This window comes from Delphinapterus leucas, chromosome 1, assembly GCF_059928025.1.
Source record: "Delphinapterus leucas isolate spDelLeu-1000000601 "Yukka" chromosome 1, BTC_Dleu_Yukka2, whole genome shotgun sequence".
NCBI lineage: Eukaryota > Metazoa > Chordata > Mammalia > Artiodactyla > Monodontidae > Delphinapterus > Delphinapterus leucas.
Window position 1 is genome coordinate 133,523,836 of NC_143129.1, and position 17,840 is coordinate 133,541,675.

Sequence of the window (17,840 nt, forward strand, 5' to 3'; positions counted from 1 at the left end):
TGAATGTTTATGTTTCCCTAAAATTTGTATGCTGAAATCCAAAACCCCAAAGATGATGTATTAGGAGGTGTCACCTTTGTAAGGTACTTTGGTCATGAGGGTGGAGCCCTCATGAATGGGATTGGTGCCCTTGTTAAAGAGGGTCCAGAGAGATCTCCAGCCCTTTCTACCAGGTGAGGATACAAGTGAGAAGGCACCAGCTATGAAGCAGGAAGTGGGCACTCACCAGAATGTGATCATGCTAATATCTTAATCTTTGAATTCCCAGCCTCCAGAACTTTGAGAAATAAATTTCTGCTGCTTTTAAGCTGTACAGTCTGGAATTTTGTTATAGCAGCCTGAATGGACTAAGACAAAAGCCTTAGCTACAAGTGTGCTTCTCTCTTCTGGAGCAGTGGTTCTCCACTCAGATTACACGTTAGAATTACCTGGGGAGACTTTAAAAATCTGATGCCCAGGGCTCCACCCAAGACCAATTCAAACAGAAATCTGGGAGTGAGGATGGAACTCAAACATCAGTATTTAAAAAAAATATTTATTCCCCAGATGATTCTAATTTTGCACCAACGGTAAGAACTACTCTGTAGGAAGAGACCTGCAAATAGTTATAAATATTTATAGCTCTAGATATTTTAAAGTCACACCTATGGCTATTCTAACCAATTCACTTTTGTCACTCAATCTGTAAAAGCTCAGAGACAGTGGGGTGCAATCAGAAATCAGGGATGGTGGCAAAGAACTATAAATACTAGCTCTGGAACCAGCAGGCAAGCTGGTTCTGCAACAGTGGCTCACCTTCAATTGTCTTTAAAAAGAAATACAGTAATTTCAGTTTATTGAATGGAGTTTTTCTAGAGCAGACCCCTTCCTGTTTCACGAACCACTTCCCCTGTGGTTAAAATATCATGGGCCATCCACTGATTCTTATTTGCAGGCTTTCTCAACACACACACACACACACACACAAACGCACATGCACACGCACGCACGCACGTACACACACACACACACACATACACACACACCTTTCTCAGGATAAATTTTTTTTTAAGCTGACTTTTTCAACGAAGCATTATTTTGTTTATGATATTTACACAGTTCTTTCCAGAAAGAAAAGCATAACCATATGATCAACAGGAGACTCCATGGATCACTGAGATGACCATGAGTGTCAGTCAGCACTCCTTGCATTGTGCTTTAAGGTGACTCTTTGGACCTCAGATTCTTCATGTGTCAGATGAATCAATGGGACAATCTGACTACAGTAAGCTAATGTTGGACCATCTGACTACATTAAGTTGATGTGCTATGATTCATTTTTCTAGAGGACCCAGCCAAGTTGGAGATTCCCTTTATTCATCCAGTAGATTAAACTCTTCAGATTCTTAAAGTGGCTTTGTTTCTTTTAATTCACCGTCTCCCTTCTCGTACCACTGAGCTAGTTGAACAGTTGTTAAAAAAATAAATGTTTCAAGCTAGGGGACTTTTTGGACACAGATTATGAAACTTTAGTTGTGATGCTGGCCAAGCAAAGTGGGTAGTTTTCTCTGTGGGGTACGGTAGGAGAGAAGAGGAAAAAAAGATCTGCTTTCAATGCGTCAGAACTAACCACAAAATAATTGGGCCTACAGTCTAATCTAATCATGCTTTTGTTTATTCACCTCATATAAAAGTCTCTTAAGAATGCATCTGAGCACAGTATATAATAATACTATAACATACATTGTGAGAAACTTTGGAAAACAATAAAATGTCCACCTGAAATAAGCAGTGTTCATAGACATACAAACCCATTGGTCATGCACATTTGTGCCATTTCTTGAACTACTGAGTCACAATGCTGAACTGAAAGCATGAAACAGATTTTACAGACAGAGACTGAAGCCACTCAGAGGCCTGACAAGTGTTATCAGAAGCTTCACATTTGCATAATTTACTACGTCAGTTCACATTTTATTATAAAATTCACATTGTTTTATTGTTCTCTTTTGTAATTAATTGGAACATGACATTCCTGCTTAACAGCAGGCAGGGGGCTTCCTCTTCAAAGTCAGTGGTTTGGGGACTCTCCGGAGAACCATCTGTGAGCTGCTTGTTAAACTGAATGTAGTGTTTCTTGTTAAACCGAAGCCACAATTATAGTAGAACCCAGTTAAAACTCAACTCATGTGTACAGATTTGGATAAAACAGGGGTAAAAACCGCATCCCACTGCCCCCTACCCCTATCAAACTATACAAAAGTAAAAGCTCAATAGAAACCATTAGTATCTAATGTGAGAATCCCGTTTCCAAAACAGTTCATGAAAGGGTTGAGCAGTATTAGCAACTCAGACCGGGAAAAGGGCAGACCCAACTGGTGAGGGGCCCGTATGTCTCTCTTCAGCGATGTTCAGGTTCTATAATAATACACAATACAAAACGTTACAGGAAAAGTCGTAACTCTTAGGCAGAGTCTTCTACACAAATTGAACACCACCGTTGGCAGGCAATGTTAGATATATAAATTAATAACTTACAAAACATTACATTATATACATTAAGTAATAAATACACGGTTATAAACAGAAACGGAAGTGATAGCGTGGAAGGCAGTGCAAGAGAAAGACGGCAGCGTTAAACTGGAAACGGTGTAACTGGTGTTAGCGTGAAGAGGGGCGCAAGAGAACAGGATGGGGACTGTGCGACCCCAGTGGCACAGGGGTTCGGGACCCGACAGGGTAACTGCTCATGAAGCTGAATTCTACACAGGTTGTTACTGTGAACAACATGACTACCCCTTAGTTTGTTCAACTTTATTCTGTTTACAGCAAAAAAGTGCAACTCTAGAGGAGAAAAAATACTGTTGGAAGCAGGCAAACAGAGATACTTTATAAGGGCAACTGAGGAGTTGTTTGGGACCACAGGAGAAGGAAGTTGAATGTGGTTAGAAGCGTAGCCTTTCTATTTGCCACAGTAACTATAGTCAAGTGAAAGATATTGCCCAAGAAAGAAGGAAGACCATTTTCTTTCCTTTTTTTTTCCCCAGAAAGAGTCAGAAAAGTTTATGTCAACTTTGAACGTTTATCTGTGTAGAAGTTAATACTAAACTCTAGGTATTCAACAGGCATTTTAAAGACGTGAAAATGTTTTACAAAAAAGGCACACAGGTTGGCAGACAAGGGGACAGGTGAGCAGATATAGAAATGACATTATTAGTCAGTCAGTTCAGTCACTAGAGGGGACAGATTCCCAAAACTTAGTGCAGAAAAATCTCTCAGTTTTATGTCTTCCATTTTCAAGCCATTCGGTTGTGATGCGAACTTGGCCTCCAGAACCACAGAAACCTTCAGCTCTCCACTAAGCTTGCAAGCAAGGCAAGTCAACTGTGGAATTTCCTGAGCTGCTATGTGCTTCCCGGTCTTGCATTCTGGCTCCAAACTCAAGTAACTGGAAAGGCCGGGAGGCCCTTGTCCCGTGCAGGCCTCGGCCCCCATGGTGGGCTGGCCCTACCATACAGCTGGCATGCTTGTCAAGGGTGGAATGTTCATCTCCATATGAAGAGGGAGATTATGTGTCAATCGGGGACTTGTCTTCTGTTGTGATGTCTACATCAGTCTCTCCCAGTGAATCCCTATTTTCCGGATCGATCACACAGAGTGTCTTTGTGTTGCTGAAATAGTTGTGGCCCTCTCCTCCTTTTTCGGGGCCTTCAGAATCCTCCTCTTCGAGGGTCAGTTCAAATTGAAACTTCTCCATCAGACCCTGGCAGTCTCTGTTCTGCTCGTCCAGTGGTGGGGAGGGACTCTGGGGTATCATGCTCTGATACCAGTTCCTGTTATCTTCTAAAGTATCCAGGATGTCCTGGGCATCAGGCTGTACCAGGTCCGCCCAGGTCTCCCACAGCGGATGGACAATGTAGTCGATGAAGCCCACCTGGAGAAAAATAAGGTTACACACCTGTTATTGTGATGGGCCCTGGAACACCAAACAAGCCGTCCTGGTTTGCATGCAAAGAAAGAGCCACAACAACCCAAGAGAGGTCAATAATACTGGAATCTGTTATTTGAGTACCTACTATATGGTGCATCCTGCACTGAATGCAATATATACATTATCACTCTTAATCATGCAGAGTAAGTATGGTTATTCACCATTCACAAAGGAGGAAACTGTGACTCGTTGAGATGAAATATCTTGTCAGAGATCACAGAGCCAGTAAGTGGTGGAGATGGGACTCAGTCCCAACTTTGTCTGATCCCAAAGCCTGTGTTGGTCTCACTAGAACTGATTACTTTTCCTCTGACGTCTGCCAGGTAAGAAGTCTGGATGTAACCCTGGCTGGGAATGACTTTGTCACTCCTTGGATTCTGTGAGTCATTCTCTGAAGAAGGAAGCTCCAGGTCTACTGAGCTCTGACTCAACATTCTTTCCCTGATAACTTTAAAATATGCCGCGGTTTTAAAATGAAAGGGAGCCAGCCTCGTATGACTCTGAGATGTCTCAGGTTCTGTGGAATGTTTTTGGTTTGTAGACGACGTAGGTAAAACACTTGAAAACACTTCAAGCCCCTAAACAAACAAATATCCCCTCTGCAGACACGTCTGCAATTGTTTTAGATCCAGAGGGCATACCGTCATTTCCATCAGGAGAAAGAAGGAAAAATAAAGACAATTAAGCAGTTCCTTTGCTAGTGTTCCTGTGAAGAAATATGAGGCTTATGGCTCTGTTATGGTTTACACAGGGGCTATGCATCCTGCATGAGCTGGCTCTGTGGCCTTATCCTGACCTTTCCACTGTGGGACAAACAGGAAACATTGGGGGTGGGAACAGGCTGAGAGAAAGAATAGGCACTAGTTGAATGAGGGAATGGAATTCCCCTGTCATGGTCTGGGGAGCTGGAGAGATGCTGGGTCGGGATTCAGGGGCAGATGAGCAAAGGCAACTTCTGTGCACCCATGGGCATTACATAGCTGTCTTTCCACACTGCTGGAAACTTCCCTTTATTAACATTCTGGATTTGGGCCAGTTATTTAACACATCAAAGTTGTACCATATCAAAGAACCTTAGTCGTATGTGACTTTTATCTATCTGTTTATCTATCTATCTACCTATTATCTATCTATCTTTTCTCTGGTGTTTCCCTAGCCTAAACAAACAGAATTCATACAACAATCAGGGCATCTCTGATCTGCACTGATTACAAGAACTTCGACTGTGGATGATTCAGATATTTCTCTTACTTCCACCCACTCCTCTTTCCTCCCTTTTACTTCTTTATGTATGTTTAGTGGTTTTGAGAGACTATTTTCAAGGTGTTTTCCAGGGACCTGAAAAAAACAAGCTCAAGGCAATGGAGAAAATTCAATCAGCTGAACACAGTGCAGTCATTTGCTTTCTTCATTTGTTCTGCTTCTGCTAAATGTTCAGCACTTTTTTGAAAGGTAGCCTCTAGTTGCTTATTTCCTAGGCCCTGGGACGAGAGAACTCTACAAATCAAGGGCTTCATTGCCAGACTACTCAGACAATGCTCACCAGAGCCCATCTGTGGGAAATACCAGGGTGGACCACAACATCATGGAAACAGTGAGACCTGTTCTCAGTGATGGACAGTGAATAGTTTTGGGTGGAGGGTAGCTGGGTGAACTGGACCAAGAGGACAGCTTCTTCACCTGACACACTGGGGAAATACCTACTATGTCTATGTCACAAGGCTGTTTGGAGGTTCAAATGGGATAATGTATGGGAATGTGTGGAACACCACACAGAACATCATATACATACAAAACACCACTGTTGCTAACAAAAGGGCAATATGCTATTTAATTAACTAATTCATGAATATCTTGTTCTAATTAAGGCATTAGGGTATTTGAATTGGCCCTAACTTTATGTTATCATGTGTTTTTGTGGCATATTAGACCTTCAGAGCACTTACAGATTTTAAACTCATTTGATTGGGTTTCTTTAAAAAGCAACACAACAATAATTGCAAAGGAACTATACATTGATATTATAACTACATGTAAATTTGGGAGTAGAAGGTAGTGGGGAAAGAGGATAAACACTAACAAAAAATACTCTGAATGCTTTTGTGATAAAGGCCTTGGGCAGCCTAGAGACACAGTCTTAATCATGACTGCCTGGCTCAGGTAGTTTGTTGTCCTGAAAAAAATAGCATCTCAGCCGGCCCTGAAGCCTTTGTAAGAATATCGATACTATCTAGTGCTACATATTTTGCAGCTAGCGGCATCTGGGGCATTTCTGCATCTCCCTGCCTACAGTGTAATGTCCCCCCAGTCCTTAGCACACAGAGAGTTTGTAGCTTTGGACACAACCAAAAGATGTCAGCATGCTCTCAGAAGTGTAGACGTGACCTTGGAAGGGGACACAGGACAGCGCTTCAACTATGAGGCAGAGAGATGTGTGGGAATGAGATTCGTCACCTCTGGTGATGGTAGCAGTGTGCATGATTATGGAGAGACAACGAAAACAGGAAACAAGGGTGAAAAGCAGAGGTCCTGGATAAAGACAGAGCTGGGGGAAACCTAGAGGGATGAGATGAAGGAGACAGCAGCATTCAGTTAAATCAGCAGGATTTGTTAAGGTCATAGACAATGATCTAAACTGAGGATACACAGTCCAAACTTTGATGGATTTCTGAAGACTGCTTTATCTCCTCGTAGTGAAATTGAGTGTAATGCAGAAGGCGAATGAGTCATGAGCATAATGGAACTAAATAAAGTAGTTGCTTCCTTATAATTTCACACACACACACACACACACACATATATATTTAAAAGAAAACAGCTAGAAAGAGCCCTCCAGTTCAACCATCAGCAGAGCTCACAGAAACTTTGAAACCTTATATTAGATACCTGGGATTTTTCCACGGAAGCTGTGTGCTTATCACACATGGGGCTAATCTCCATTCCCCTCTCCCGTTCTTTGTCTCCCTGCTGGAAAAATTCCTCCATGATGCGGTCTGTCCATTGCCGATACAATTCCAGGGACTTGGTGGGGTTACTCAGGTCTGCACAGTGTACCATGTTGCGAAGGACCTGAAATCATCAAATTTTGGAAATCCCATAAAATGAGGTATAAATACTACCAGAACATCTCATCCCTCTCGTACTAGTACACTTGGTACCAGACCCAAGAACATTTTAGTTGCATTATAATTATGGTGCTTGCACCAAAAAAGCAGGATTACAATGGCGCTGGCCAGAGTTGGTTATTTACCATTATAAGAGTCCCCAAAGGGAAAATATGTCTTCTTTGATTGACAGTCATTGAATTAAAAAACTGGAAGGGACATTAAAGGTCAGATGCTGCCATGGTTTCTTCTCCTCAGTTTGGAAAAAATGCAAAGAATTACTCAAAGTAGATGTCTTCATATTTTCCACTTGTGGAAAGAGGAGACCAACTGAGGGCAATTTGTATAACCAAAACAGACCTAACAAAGTTCAAGTCAGTGGGATTTATGTCCAAACATGAGCCTTTGGGATCAGCAGTCACGTATACCCTATTATAAAGAGATTTTGCTGTTTATTTTTAGAATTAAGCAACTCAATAAATAGGGTTCTGTTTTTCTTCGTAAATTAGAGAATCAACTTGAATGTCCATTTTCCTTTGCTCGTTCTTAAAATAAGCCCAAAGCCTTAGTAGTAACCTAGGACATGCAACTAAGTAAACTTGTTTTTCTTTTTCTAATTGCTGCGTCATTAATTTGGTGTGGCTTTGTGTTAAATCAAAGGCTTCTGTCAAATACCTGTATACGATCAGTATAGTTGTCCAGGAGAAGAACGCCGGAACTTGTAACTTTCTTTGTTTCTACCATTGTCTTCAGGTCTGCCAGCAGGCTCATGTGTTTGGACATATCAGTTGCTAAGACCTGAGGTTAAAAAAAAAAAAAAAAGGAAACTCTCAATAAACTCAGTTTATCAAGAAGATGGATTTTCTCTTCCAGCAAAAGTGAGGAACACAGGGAGACCAAAGTCTTACCATGTCAATAACCATCTTCCTGAGTGTCTGACGCTGCTTCTTGGTGAGATTCTGGAAGATGTCACAGTGTTCTTCTTGGAGCAGTTTGAAACCCACGGCAAGGTGATGGTTTTCCAACACAGATTCATCATTATACATCAAAGCAAGTTCTGAATCTAATAAACAAGGGAAAATGATGATTTAATAAAAAGGGATACAATTCAAACTGTGGAATTACCTCAGTGTGAAATCAGATCTAGTTCTCTCCATATGATCTTAAGAACCAAGACCCCATATGTCATTTTCTATTAGAGCAGAGTCTCCCTCTACAAAGAGAAATAGTCAGTTCCTAAGTTAAAAAAAAAAAAAAAGTTTCCAGTAGATATTAGCTCATAAACTTTCTCTTTGATTAAAAGTCACAGTATTTTTAAAATCCTTTTTTTCCTTTTCACTTCAGATGAAGAATTTGACATTTTAGGTAAGGGCATTCCCAAGCAATTAATCCTATTTTTATCTCAGTTTGTAACTTCCCTTATGTCCTCACAAATGTGTGCTTTGGAAAAAGAACAGACTGAAAATGCCACTAAACTTTACCCAAGGTATTAAAATTTTTCACATTATCTCACTTTTTGATATGTTTCCCAGCTCCATCAATTGTGAGTTTTGGATTTTCAAAGAAGATAATGGTGTGAGTGTAAAATTTCACTTTATTCAAATAATGTAGCTCTTTGGAGCTTTCTGTAAATATGGTAACAAAACAATAATTTTTTACAACAATCTTGATATCCCAGTTTCTGCCCTATGGCCCTATACAACAGAAACTGCATTATCTAGTTACCTAAACTACAGCTTCTAGCCTGCCTTTCACACAGAAGAATCACAGACAACCTTTGTTAGGCAGCGCCATGGTCTGCAATTGAGAACATGGTCATCAAACTCACGAAGCCACATTTTCTCTTAACCAAAATGATAACCAAGTGATGATAATATGTTACTAATTGTAGGTGTTGTTACTCATAAACCATTGCTTTTACAGTGTGCTTTGAGTTACATCTTCAGAAAAGGTGGTGGGTTATGTGATGTCGTTTCAGCACTCTTGCCTTGTTCATCCTGTGATCAAGGGCATAGCTCTGCAAGCTGGCTTTTTATGGTACGTGGCTTTGGCAGAAAGACCATTTTTCTGTGTGAAGCTAACTGGCCTATATATGGAATGGTTCATGACACCACAGTAGACCAGCTGATATAACCCACACAGACAAGCAGCTGCCCAAAGTTTACGTTCTTTCAGTAGAAAAACAAGGTAAAAACCAAGGTACCTCACACTTAGTCATTCAAATATCCTGATGATAAAGTATGATAAGGGCTCTTTCACAGCAAGTAGCTCCAATATTTCTTAAAACCGTCAGCACTTGATGCTAATCTTGACCACAACAAGATAACCAGTATTCTCAGGAGAAAAAATTACTTAGATTTTCAGCATTTAGAAGTGGTACATTAACTGGGAAAAATCATGGATTTTCATTAGCATGGATACTAAATATTTCGAGCATGACAAAAGCTTTGAGTAGGGCTTGGGATCCTAAGGATGGGCCAGCCCTTGAAGGTCACTGAAGTCAGACCAATCCATACTACAGACCAGTGCATAATCAAACCTATGAAGCTGGAAGAGAGTGTGTGAGACTTTTAATGACCCGACCCTCCATCCTGAATTGTGGAAGCTTTTTCTTGGAGTCTTATTTCTATATGGAGGCTCCCATGCTCAGATACAACGTTTGAACCTGCTCCCTCAGTAGAGAGGGACACTAGTGGGTCGCCATGCTCTGTGTGAGAGCCCTGCATAATCCTAAAGAATCATTACCACATTATTCCCAAGCCTTTCCGTATCCTTACTGGATAATTCCACATGTGTTACTCTTTCCTCACATATTGCATTTTCCAAACACTGAGTACTTTTTATGGCTCCCCTCTGACCCTTTCCAAGTTCTCCATGCAGCTCAAAGTGATGTTGCTAGACTGGACACAGTATCCAGGAAAGGTCTGACCAGTTTGAGTGGAATGGAAGGATTACCTCATTATTACCCTTATTATTATCCATAATGAAAACATCAGGAGGAAAGAAATGAAGCAGTGACTCATACAATTATCTCAAATGACTGTTCTAGTGGCGAACTCACTTGTGTTGATGAGAAACTGATTGGAGACTCCGGGATGATCAACATCATGAATAGCAGCTGCAAAAATGGCGGCCAGGATTTCCAAATCTGTGAAGACGGCCTGCAGGGCAAAATGAGTGCACTGAACTCCACGTTCCATTTGCCTGTCCTGCTTAATTAGTTTCATACTAAGGTACCCCATTTCATTCTTGTTGGGAGAAAGATGGTTTGTTGATTTCTGCAACGTCTCAATATACTATTTTAATTAAATGTAGATTCTGTCCATCATCATAAGGTCTCCTATGTGAGAGGATTGGTGGTCAGAGCCCATGCCCACATTGAGCCTGCAGGCTGAGGCTCGGGGAAGGCGTTAGCACAGCGCTCATGGTAAGAGATCAGGTGGTACCTGATATTTGTTTCTTGGATAAGTGGTATAACAGGATGATGCTTATGCAACACAAGCACATATAGTGGTCAAAGAAGCACGTCAGACTGGCTCTGCTCTGATATAAAAAGCTTCATATGCTTTCAGGCTGCATAACTAAGGCCAAATTCCAGATTTATAAGCCTGCCAATAAGTTATTTCTTAAAGCTAAATTTGTAGCATGGTCAGAGCTTTCACACATTTATTCATTCATCCATTCAGTCAATACCTATCCACTCAGTGATTAGTATGGACAAGATTTGAGGACATTTCTGAGAAATGAGACCTAATGCCAACTGCTCAACTCCTTCATGCCATCCCGTGAAGCCTCCCTCCTCTTCCCCTACCTGTATGCAATGATTTAAACCTAGTATTTACTTAGGTATAAACTGCTTCTGGCTGAAATGTCTTTCATCATTCTCTGTGGTTACTTAAATCTTCTGATCCTTCAATTCAATCTAATTACGCAAGGACACATTGAACTCTCCCTTCTCTAAACATCTGTGGTTCTCATGCTCAATTTCCAGCCACACAGTAGGTAACAGCAGCAGACAGTTGATAAACAGTGTTGGCCCACCGTGTGATACTGACACAGAACATAAAAATAATACTGTTTTTTTTTTCCTTCAGGGCTATAAAACAGTCTTAGCTTCTTGGATTTCACTTCTCAGAATATATGGAACCCAAGCAATAGAGTTGGGGTCAGTTTAATCTTTCTTCACCTTCCAAGCTGAATCTGCAGAGGTGGGCTTGGCTAGGGCATGGCCAGTCCCTTCTCACAGTGAGCCTACACATTTTGGAAATACCTGACCACCACTGCCATCTGTCAAGGAAGAGCATGGACTGCTGTACCCACTGGGCTGCTTATAGTGATATATACAAATGCATTAATCTGTGAGAGAAGCAGTCACAGCCACCTTCTAGAGAGATGTCTAACAAGTTGGAAAGCTGTCCCTCTTTGCTTCAGCATTGTTAATTCCTCAGTTCTAGATTTTTCAGTTACTTTTCCTTCAATCCATAGAACCAGTTTTATGAATTCTTAAGCAAATAAGCTTATGGATGCTTATTCTTAACAGGAACTATATAGAACATTTTATATTATATTTCTGTGCTATCCCTCAGAGGACCTGGGATGGTGTAGGCAGCTCAGGTCAGCACATGCATACTGAGGATATACTATATACTAAATGCTGAACTAGACACTTATTAGGTACTAGAGATACAATGACAAATAGAGCATCCTATTAACTGCTTGATAATTAAATAATTTTTCAATTGTAACAGAGGTAAAGGAAAGGTTACTCTGATATGAGAAAGCAAGTAGAAATGTCATCCATTTATATTAATAACCCAATTGATACATGCTCTACATAATAAAGAGCCAGTTCCAGTATGCAAAAACATCTAATTACATTATTTCTATAAATATATCACATGTTGTATGGCACTTTTTAAGGAGGATGGGCAGGGTATGCAAAACAGATCATAACTACTCACATCTAACGCTGGCGTAGAAAGAAGAACATGGGTTGACTGGGCTACGTCAGCAGCGTGTAGGCTGTTATGATATGCCACATCAGCATGGTAATGGTCTTCTAAAGTCATCATGTAGGTAACAAAGGTGTCAGATGAAATTTTGAATGTCTTTAGGAGGTCTCTTTCCTATGCAGCGAAAAGGATTAGAAAATAACTAAGTGGATGTCCAAAAATGAAGAAAAACCAAATCAGAAAAGTAAACTGGGATGGAAAAAAATCATAAAGAGCATCTAATTGGATAACCAACATTCACTCCTGTTTACTCACCTGGAATATGGCATACATGATGCATGTTAGGGGCCTATTGTGTGAATATCCAGCCACATTGAAGATGTTAAGGCCCCATTTGTTCAGGTCTTCCAGCTCCTATCATCAAAATTAGAGAAATTTAGAAATAAGGACAGTTTTGTTCACATGCCTCATTATTTTTATTTATTCTGGGGACAGGGGTTGGCTAAGTCTTTAGAGTATCTAGTTAGAGTGTTCTGGTTGCATGAACGTTTGAAAATGGAATGATCTGGGAAGTTGAGTATCTTCATGCTGGTTAGAAGGTTCTGTACATATTTTTCAGAAAAGGGAGAATGTGTGTTTATTGATAAACTTTGTTGCTGACCTCTAATTTTTTGCCGTATGTCAGTCCTCAATCAATGTTGCTTTCAGAAGTAGGTGCAAGTGATTAGAGATCATTCTAGCCCCATTTCCCTGTCTCTCCCCTTCTCTGCTCACTGGTCCATGAGTAACAGCTAGAAAGCAATCTCAGGGAAACTCCTCTGCCCTTTGGTTATTATCACTGAGAGCCATGTCAAGGAGACTTAGCTGCTAGAATGTGTGTAAGTCAACCCTGATTTAGTATAAAAGGTCATGAAGATGCTAGTCATCCATTACATCCTAGAGCTCCTGCACCACAGAAAGACTTGAAAGAAACATCATTCCATCCTGTGTTGTGGGATTATTCCAAGATTATCTGATTAAAGGAGCAATTTATTCCATTATTAATTACTGCCCAGAGTAAGGGATCCAGGCTCTCCCCAGAGGCTTGGCCCAATGTGTAATCAACCTTCTTCTAATGACATCTTTCAGACGCTCCCTCACTGAATGTTCATTTGTTCTCATTTCATATTCTCACAAGGCTGAGAGAACCTCAGCAGTCACCTTGCACGGCCTCCGAGAGGAGGTATGAATTCTTTCTGAGCCTTCCTCTACTACTAGGGTTTGGGCTCAAGGATCAAGGCTGTCAATTTCTCTCATTTCTTCTTCAGCTCTGCCAATCAGTGCAGATTTTCTCATCGGTCCTTGGCATACAGTCTCTGAAATATCCTCTGGGGTAATTCAGCCCTGTCTACTGCCCTCACCTTGGATTCTCCCAATATGTGTTCAACAGGATTCTCCATTCATAGGTTAATGGACACAACTCAGGACAAAATATGGTCCTTTGGTACAGAAAAAGGGCCTTTAACTAGGTATTCAACAATGGACAACGGGCTACATCAGCCTCATCGTACTATTTAATAATAATGCAAAAGCGATTATTATAGGAGCTTTTAGACATCTGCCTGCTATAGTAGGAGCTTTTAGACATCTGCCTGCTATAAAGCAGAGCTACATGAGCACACACCCAGCTCATACACACCTTGGCTAGATGATCTTCATTTTCCGTGTTGACTCCAAAGCGTGAGATACTTGTATTATTTAAGCTTGAACTGTGCGTCAGTTTTCTCACTCCGCTTATCTGTGTCATGAGCTGTTGCTTTTTCTTTTTCTCCCTGTCTTTCTGGGTGGGAGATGGAATCTCCACGTCATTCTGCTTGTCTGCAACAACACAAAAATAGGTTTTCCAGTCCTTGTGTGCCAATGAGAACCCACTGCAATATTCAAAAACAACTTCTAACGGTCTATAATGGATGGCTCATCTTATGAAGGTCTGTCATAGCGTTATCTCACTTGATCTCCAGGACAATCCGGTGATGCATGATTCTATTGCTAAAGCGGCAAACTGACGTCCAGAGAGCTAAATAAGTTGTTCAAGAAGTGGCAGAGGTGGAACTCAATCCCATGTCTTCTGTTTGCAGGGTGATTTGGGACAATTACACTCATACACTTTCAAGGTGAGGCATCAATATTTATATGTAAATTTCTTATTAAAGTGAATAACTTGTATGTTTGTAAAAATAGAAAAGGTTCATGTAGCCAAGCCCAGGTTAATAAAAACAGGCTTTATGTTTTGCTCACTTTATTATGTTTGTAATTATTGTTTAATTTAAAAGATCCATATAACAGTAGCTGGGTTCAGTTTAGATGAGTAGTATATATGTTAGAGAAATAAATGGCTTCTAATCTTCAAATGATTACTCTAAAGCCTTGGCTTATGACGATTTGAGGTTAAGAGGAAGACTGTAATTTCAGTTTTATTTCATGCCTTGTGTCTATGAATTCTGCTAGTAAATAATAACAACGCCTCTCATTGGTAACAGGCATTACATTTATTAATGTATTTGTGCTTATTAAATATTTATAATCATCTCATTTAATTTTTAAAAAAATTCTGCTACAAGATAAAAGGAGGGCTAGGGTTAGTGAGAAAAACATATCTACCTGCTCATAGAAGCTCTTTCTTCTATATCATGCTATTAAAAATATCAGCAATCAAATATTCTATTTCACTTCTCAGGGAGATGGATGGATCCCGAGTCCTTCTGAAAAATGCATTAACTCTCTCAGGCCACAGGGATGCCTGTGAATGCACTGAGGCAATCATTTATTGAGGTGCTCTACAGCTACTTCATTGAACTAAATGACACCCTGTGGCTGAAAGAGTTAATGCAGCTTTCAAAAGTTCCTGCATTTATCTCTACTTGTTTCAGCGAAAATGAGTCTAAAGACAACTTCTCTATTTGAAAATGACACATTTCCAGATGGCCTGCTGGGATCTAGATGATTTGCTTTCAACTCTTGCAGCTGATGGCATAGTCACACGTTCTCCCTGGAGACCTCCGCCTGCTCACAGAGCCCTGTGGACAACTCATCAAAGCAAAGTGAGCACAGCGAGGTGGAAGCAGCTGTCCTGGACCCTTGGTACCTGGTTGTAGGGCTGGAGCAAGAGATTTCTCTATCCCTAGCATCTCAGGGCTGTCTCTGGGTGCCCCCAAGTTCCTAGATTCATCAGCCTATGACTCTGCCTTAGGGAGGAATTTTAGTGGTCATCCCCGTTAGTTCAGGGGTTTCCAACCTAGTTCAGCATCAGAAGCACCCAGGGAACTTTTGAAAAATACAGATTTATGAGCCCCACCCAGTCCTACTGAATCAGTGTTTTTTAAAAATCTTCCCAAGTGACTTTGATGATCAGAGTCAGGTTTGGGAACCAATAATAATCCCACATGTTCACTTTTCAGATGAAGTCAGCAACTTTCCCAAGCTAAAGGGCAATTCATTCAACAGATATTTATTTCACAATCACTTTGTTCCAGACGCAGTGATTTAATAGCTTAGAACCCAGGCCTTCAGGTTCCCGTTAAAATCTCTTTCTGGTCTCTCAACCTTTGGCATAAAAACTATATATGACATTACTTTTGAAATTACTTTTCTCCCTGTCACTTCACTCCTAATAATGACTACTTTTGCTAAAATAAAAGGCCACAATAGCCCCTGCGTTTCCTAACCATCATTCTTCACCATTCTTCATGCCTGGTTAACGAAGCTGTTAGATTCTTCTGTGCCAATGCAAATATAAAACCTCTAGCGGGACTAGCAGCTTTTTCCCTTTGTTTAATTAAAGATTCCCTACGACAGCGAGAAATTGAGCCGAACCACTACTGTGTCTGGAACATTACGATAAAGAAGAAAGCCATTATCCACAGAGAGTGCCATTTTGACATTAATGGGTGTTTCCCTATGCAGGCATTGGAACAACTGATGGGTTTCCCTATTCTGAATTTCCTCTGCTAAATGCTTAGCCAGTCCCATGCAGAAGTAACCTGAAACACACACTCAAAGAATCATACTACATGCTTTGTGAGTTCACATTTACAGAATGGTCAGACTACAGTGGGGAAAGAGTGGAACAGTACCAAATAAATAAATAAATAAACAGATGCAAAAAACGTCTCATCAAAACTCTGATAATGGCGGCATTGGAGGTGCTTTTCTTGCTAGCTTACAGCATTTAATCATGCAAAATTCCGGAGTTCTCTTCCCTGTGTCTTGAGAATTCTATGTTCCAGCTTTGGAGACAGTAAGTCGGGGATTTAAAGGGGTGATTCTTCTCTGAAAAAATATCAACTAACTTGTAATATCACATCTAAATATCTTGCTTTAATCTGTGCTCCTTCCCCCTGGGTCCTTTACTTCCTCCTGTACCAGCAACCCGAGCCCATTAACCTGTATGAGTATCACAGACTGCCTGCACTGATGGTCTCTTGCCTGCATGTCAGCCTGTCCATCTGGACGCCATCCTTTTAAATGGAAACAATACAAGTTTCACACATTCCCTGCAGTGAGGGATTTCCCTCCTTTCTGGATGACACATTTTAACTTTCAATGACTCTTACTGAGATACTGCTCTTCAAGTTTAACTGAAATCAATAAGGTCTTCCCATTTTGTGCTCTTGGAGATGGTTGCTGTGCTCTGACAAGAGGCTCTTATATTACTGGAAGCTGTTAACACATTTTTAGGTCCAACAATCCTGATTCTAAAGACTTTTCTCCATAGATTACATCTATTACTGAAAGGCGATTTTCTTCTGACAGCCTAATAACCTTTCCTAGTTAAAGAAGTGACAGGTATTTTGATCTAGGAGTCAAGAGAGTGAAGTCATAGTTCTGGCTCAGGAACATTTTAGCCAAGTAATCTTGGTCAAGTTACATACCCTTCTGGGCCTCAGTTTTCTTTCTTGGAAAATGAGGGAACTGGATGAGGCCATTAAGGTCCCCTTCAGATCTGACATTTTGTGAAGAAGGCTTCATGGTCCTCCAGGAATACTCGCCATGCTCACAAGACAGGACGTAGAGTTCCATGTCCTGCATTTGCAGTTTGGAAACAAGCTTTGTTTGTTTGCTTTTTAAGATTATCAAATTGTAAGCCTACAGGCTATTCCAGAGAATCCAGGTTGCCAGGTATGTCTTAGCAAGACTGATAAACTCCATCCATATAGAAAGTTAGAGCTGGAATGGACAGAGGGTGTCATCTACTCCAGTGTTCCCATTTTACAGTTGAAGTAGCTGATGAATCTTTTGTTTATATGATGGATTTTTTTCTCCCTAAATTTTCTCAAGAATATAATCTGTCTGTCTAGTCTGTTTGATCGGGTCTACCTTGTGTGTGCACATGCGTGTGCATGCAAACGCACACACACAAACACACACTCAGGCTCACCACCCTCCTAATGTTGAGTGTGTAAGGACTGAGGTTCTAACAACCTACCTCAAACCACTTGTTGTTGATAATTTAATTTTGGGGGGAATAATGAGAAGCCAAATGATGGTTTTCCTCAAGAGATATGCCTCCATAGTAAATGGAATATTCAACAGAGTTGACAGTTTCCCGTTCTTGAGATGCAAAGTGTTGAAACTGAGAACTCATTTTTATTATCTTCTCAGCCTCCTCACTTGATAGCCTTTGATGGTAAAATAAGAATAATTGGTATACTAAACTATTCTCATGGTCCTTAGCAAGTAGATAGTGAAAGAGGCTACAAGCCAAGAGGACTGCTTAGGTACAACCTTGGATGATGAAGAGCTCAGAGACTTCCTGCAGCTTTACTCCAGTGGTCA

General features: G+C 40.7%; 1 protein-coding gene across 4 annotated transcripts in view; it reads right to left on the reverse strand.

Annotated features, from left to right (window-relative positions):
• Positions 1–1,633: 1,633 nt before the first annotated feature.
• Positions 1,634–17,840, reverse strand: part of PDE4B (phosphodiesterase 4B) — a 42,344-nt gene continuing 26,137 nt past the window's right edge. For all 4 annotated transcript variants that reach the window (XM_089921350.1, XM_089921345.1, XM_022581195.3 and 1 more), the window contains 8 exons: positions 13,705–13,883; positions 12,342–12,440; positions 12,036–12,200; positions 10,136–10,235; positions 7,983–8,137; positions 7,750–7,872; positions 6,857–7,039; positions 1,634–3,913 (listed from right to left, as the gene is read on the reverse strand). In XM_089921350.1, coding sequence (XP_089777476.1) covers positions 3,548–3,913; positions 6,857–7,039; positions 7,750–7,872; positions 7,983–8,137; positions 10,136–10,235; positions 12,036–12,200; positions 12,342–12,440; positions 13,705–13,883 — 1,370 coding nt within the window. In that variant the 3' untranslated portion in view covers positions 1,634–3,547. The remainder of the gene's footprint in view (positions 3,914–6,856; positions 7,040–7,749; positions 7,873–7,982; positions 8,138–10,135; positions 10,236–12,035; positions 12,201–12,341; positions 12,441–13,704; positions 13,884–17,840) is intronic.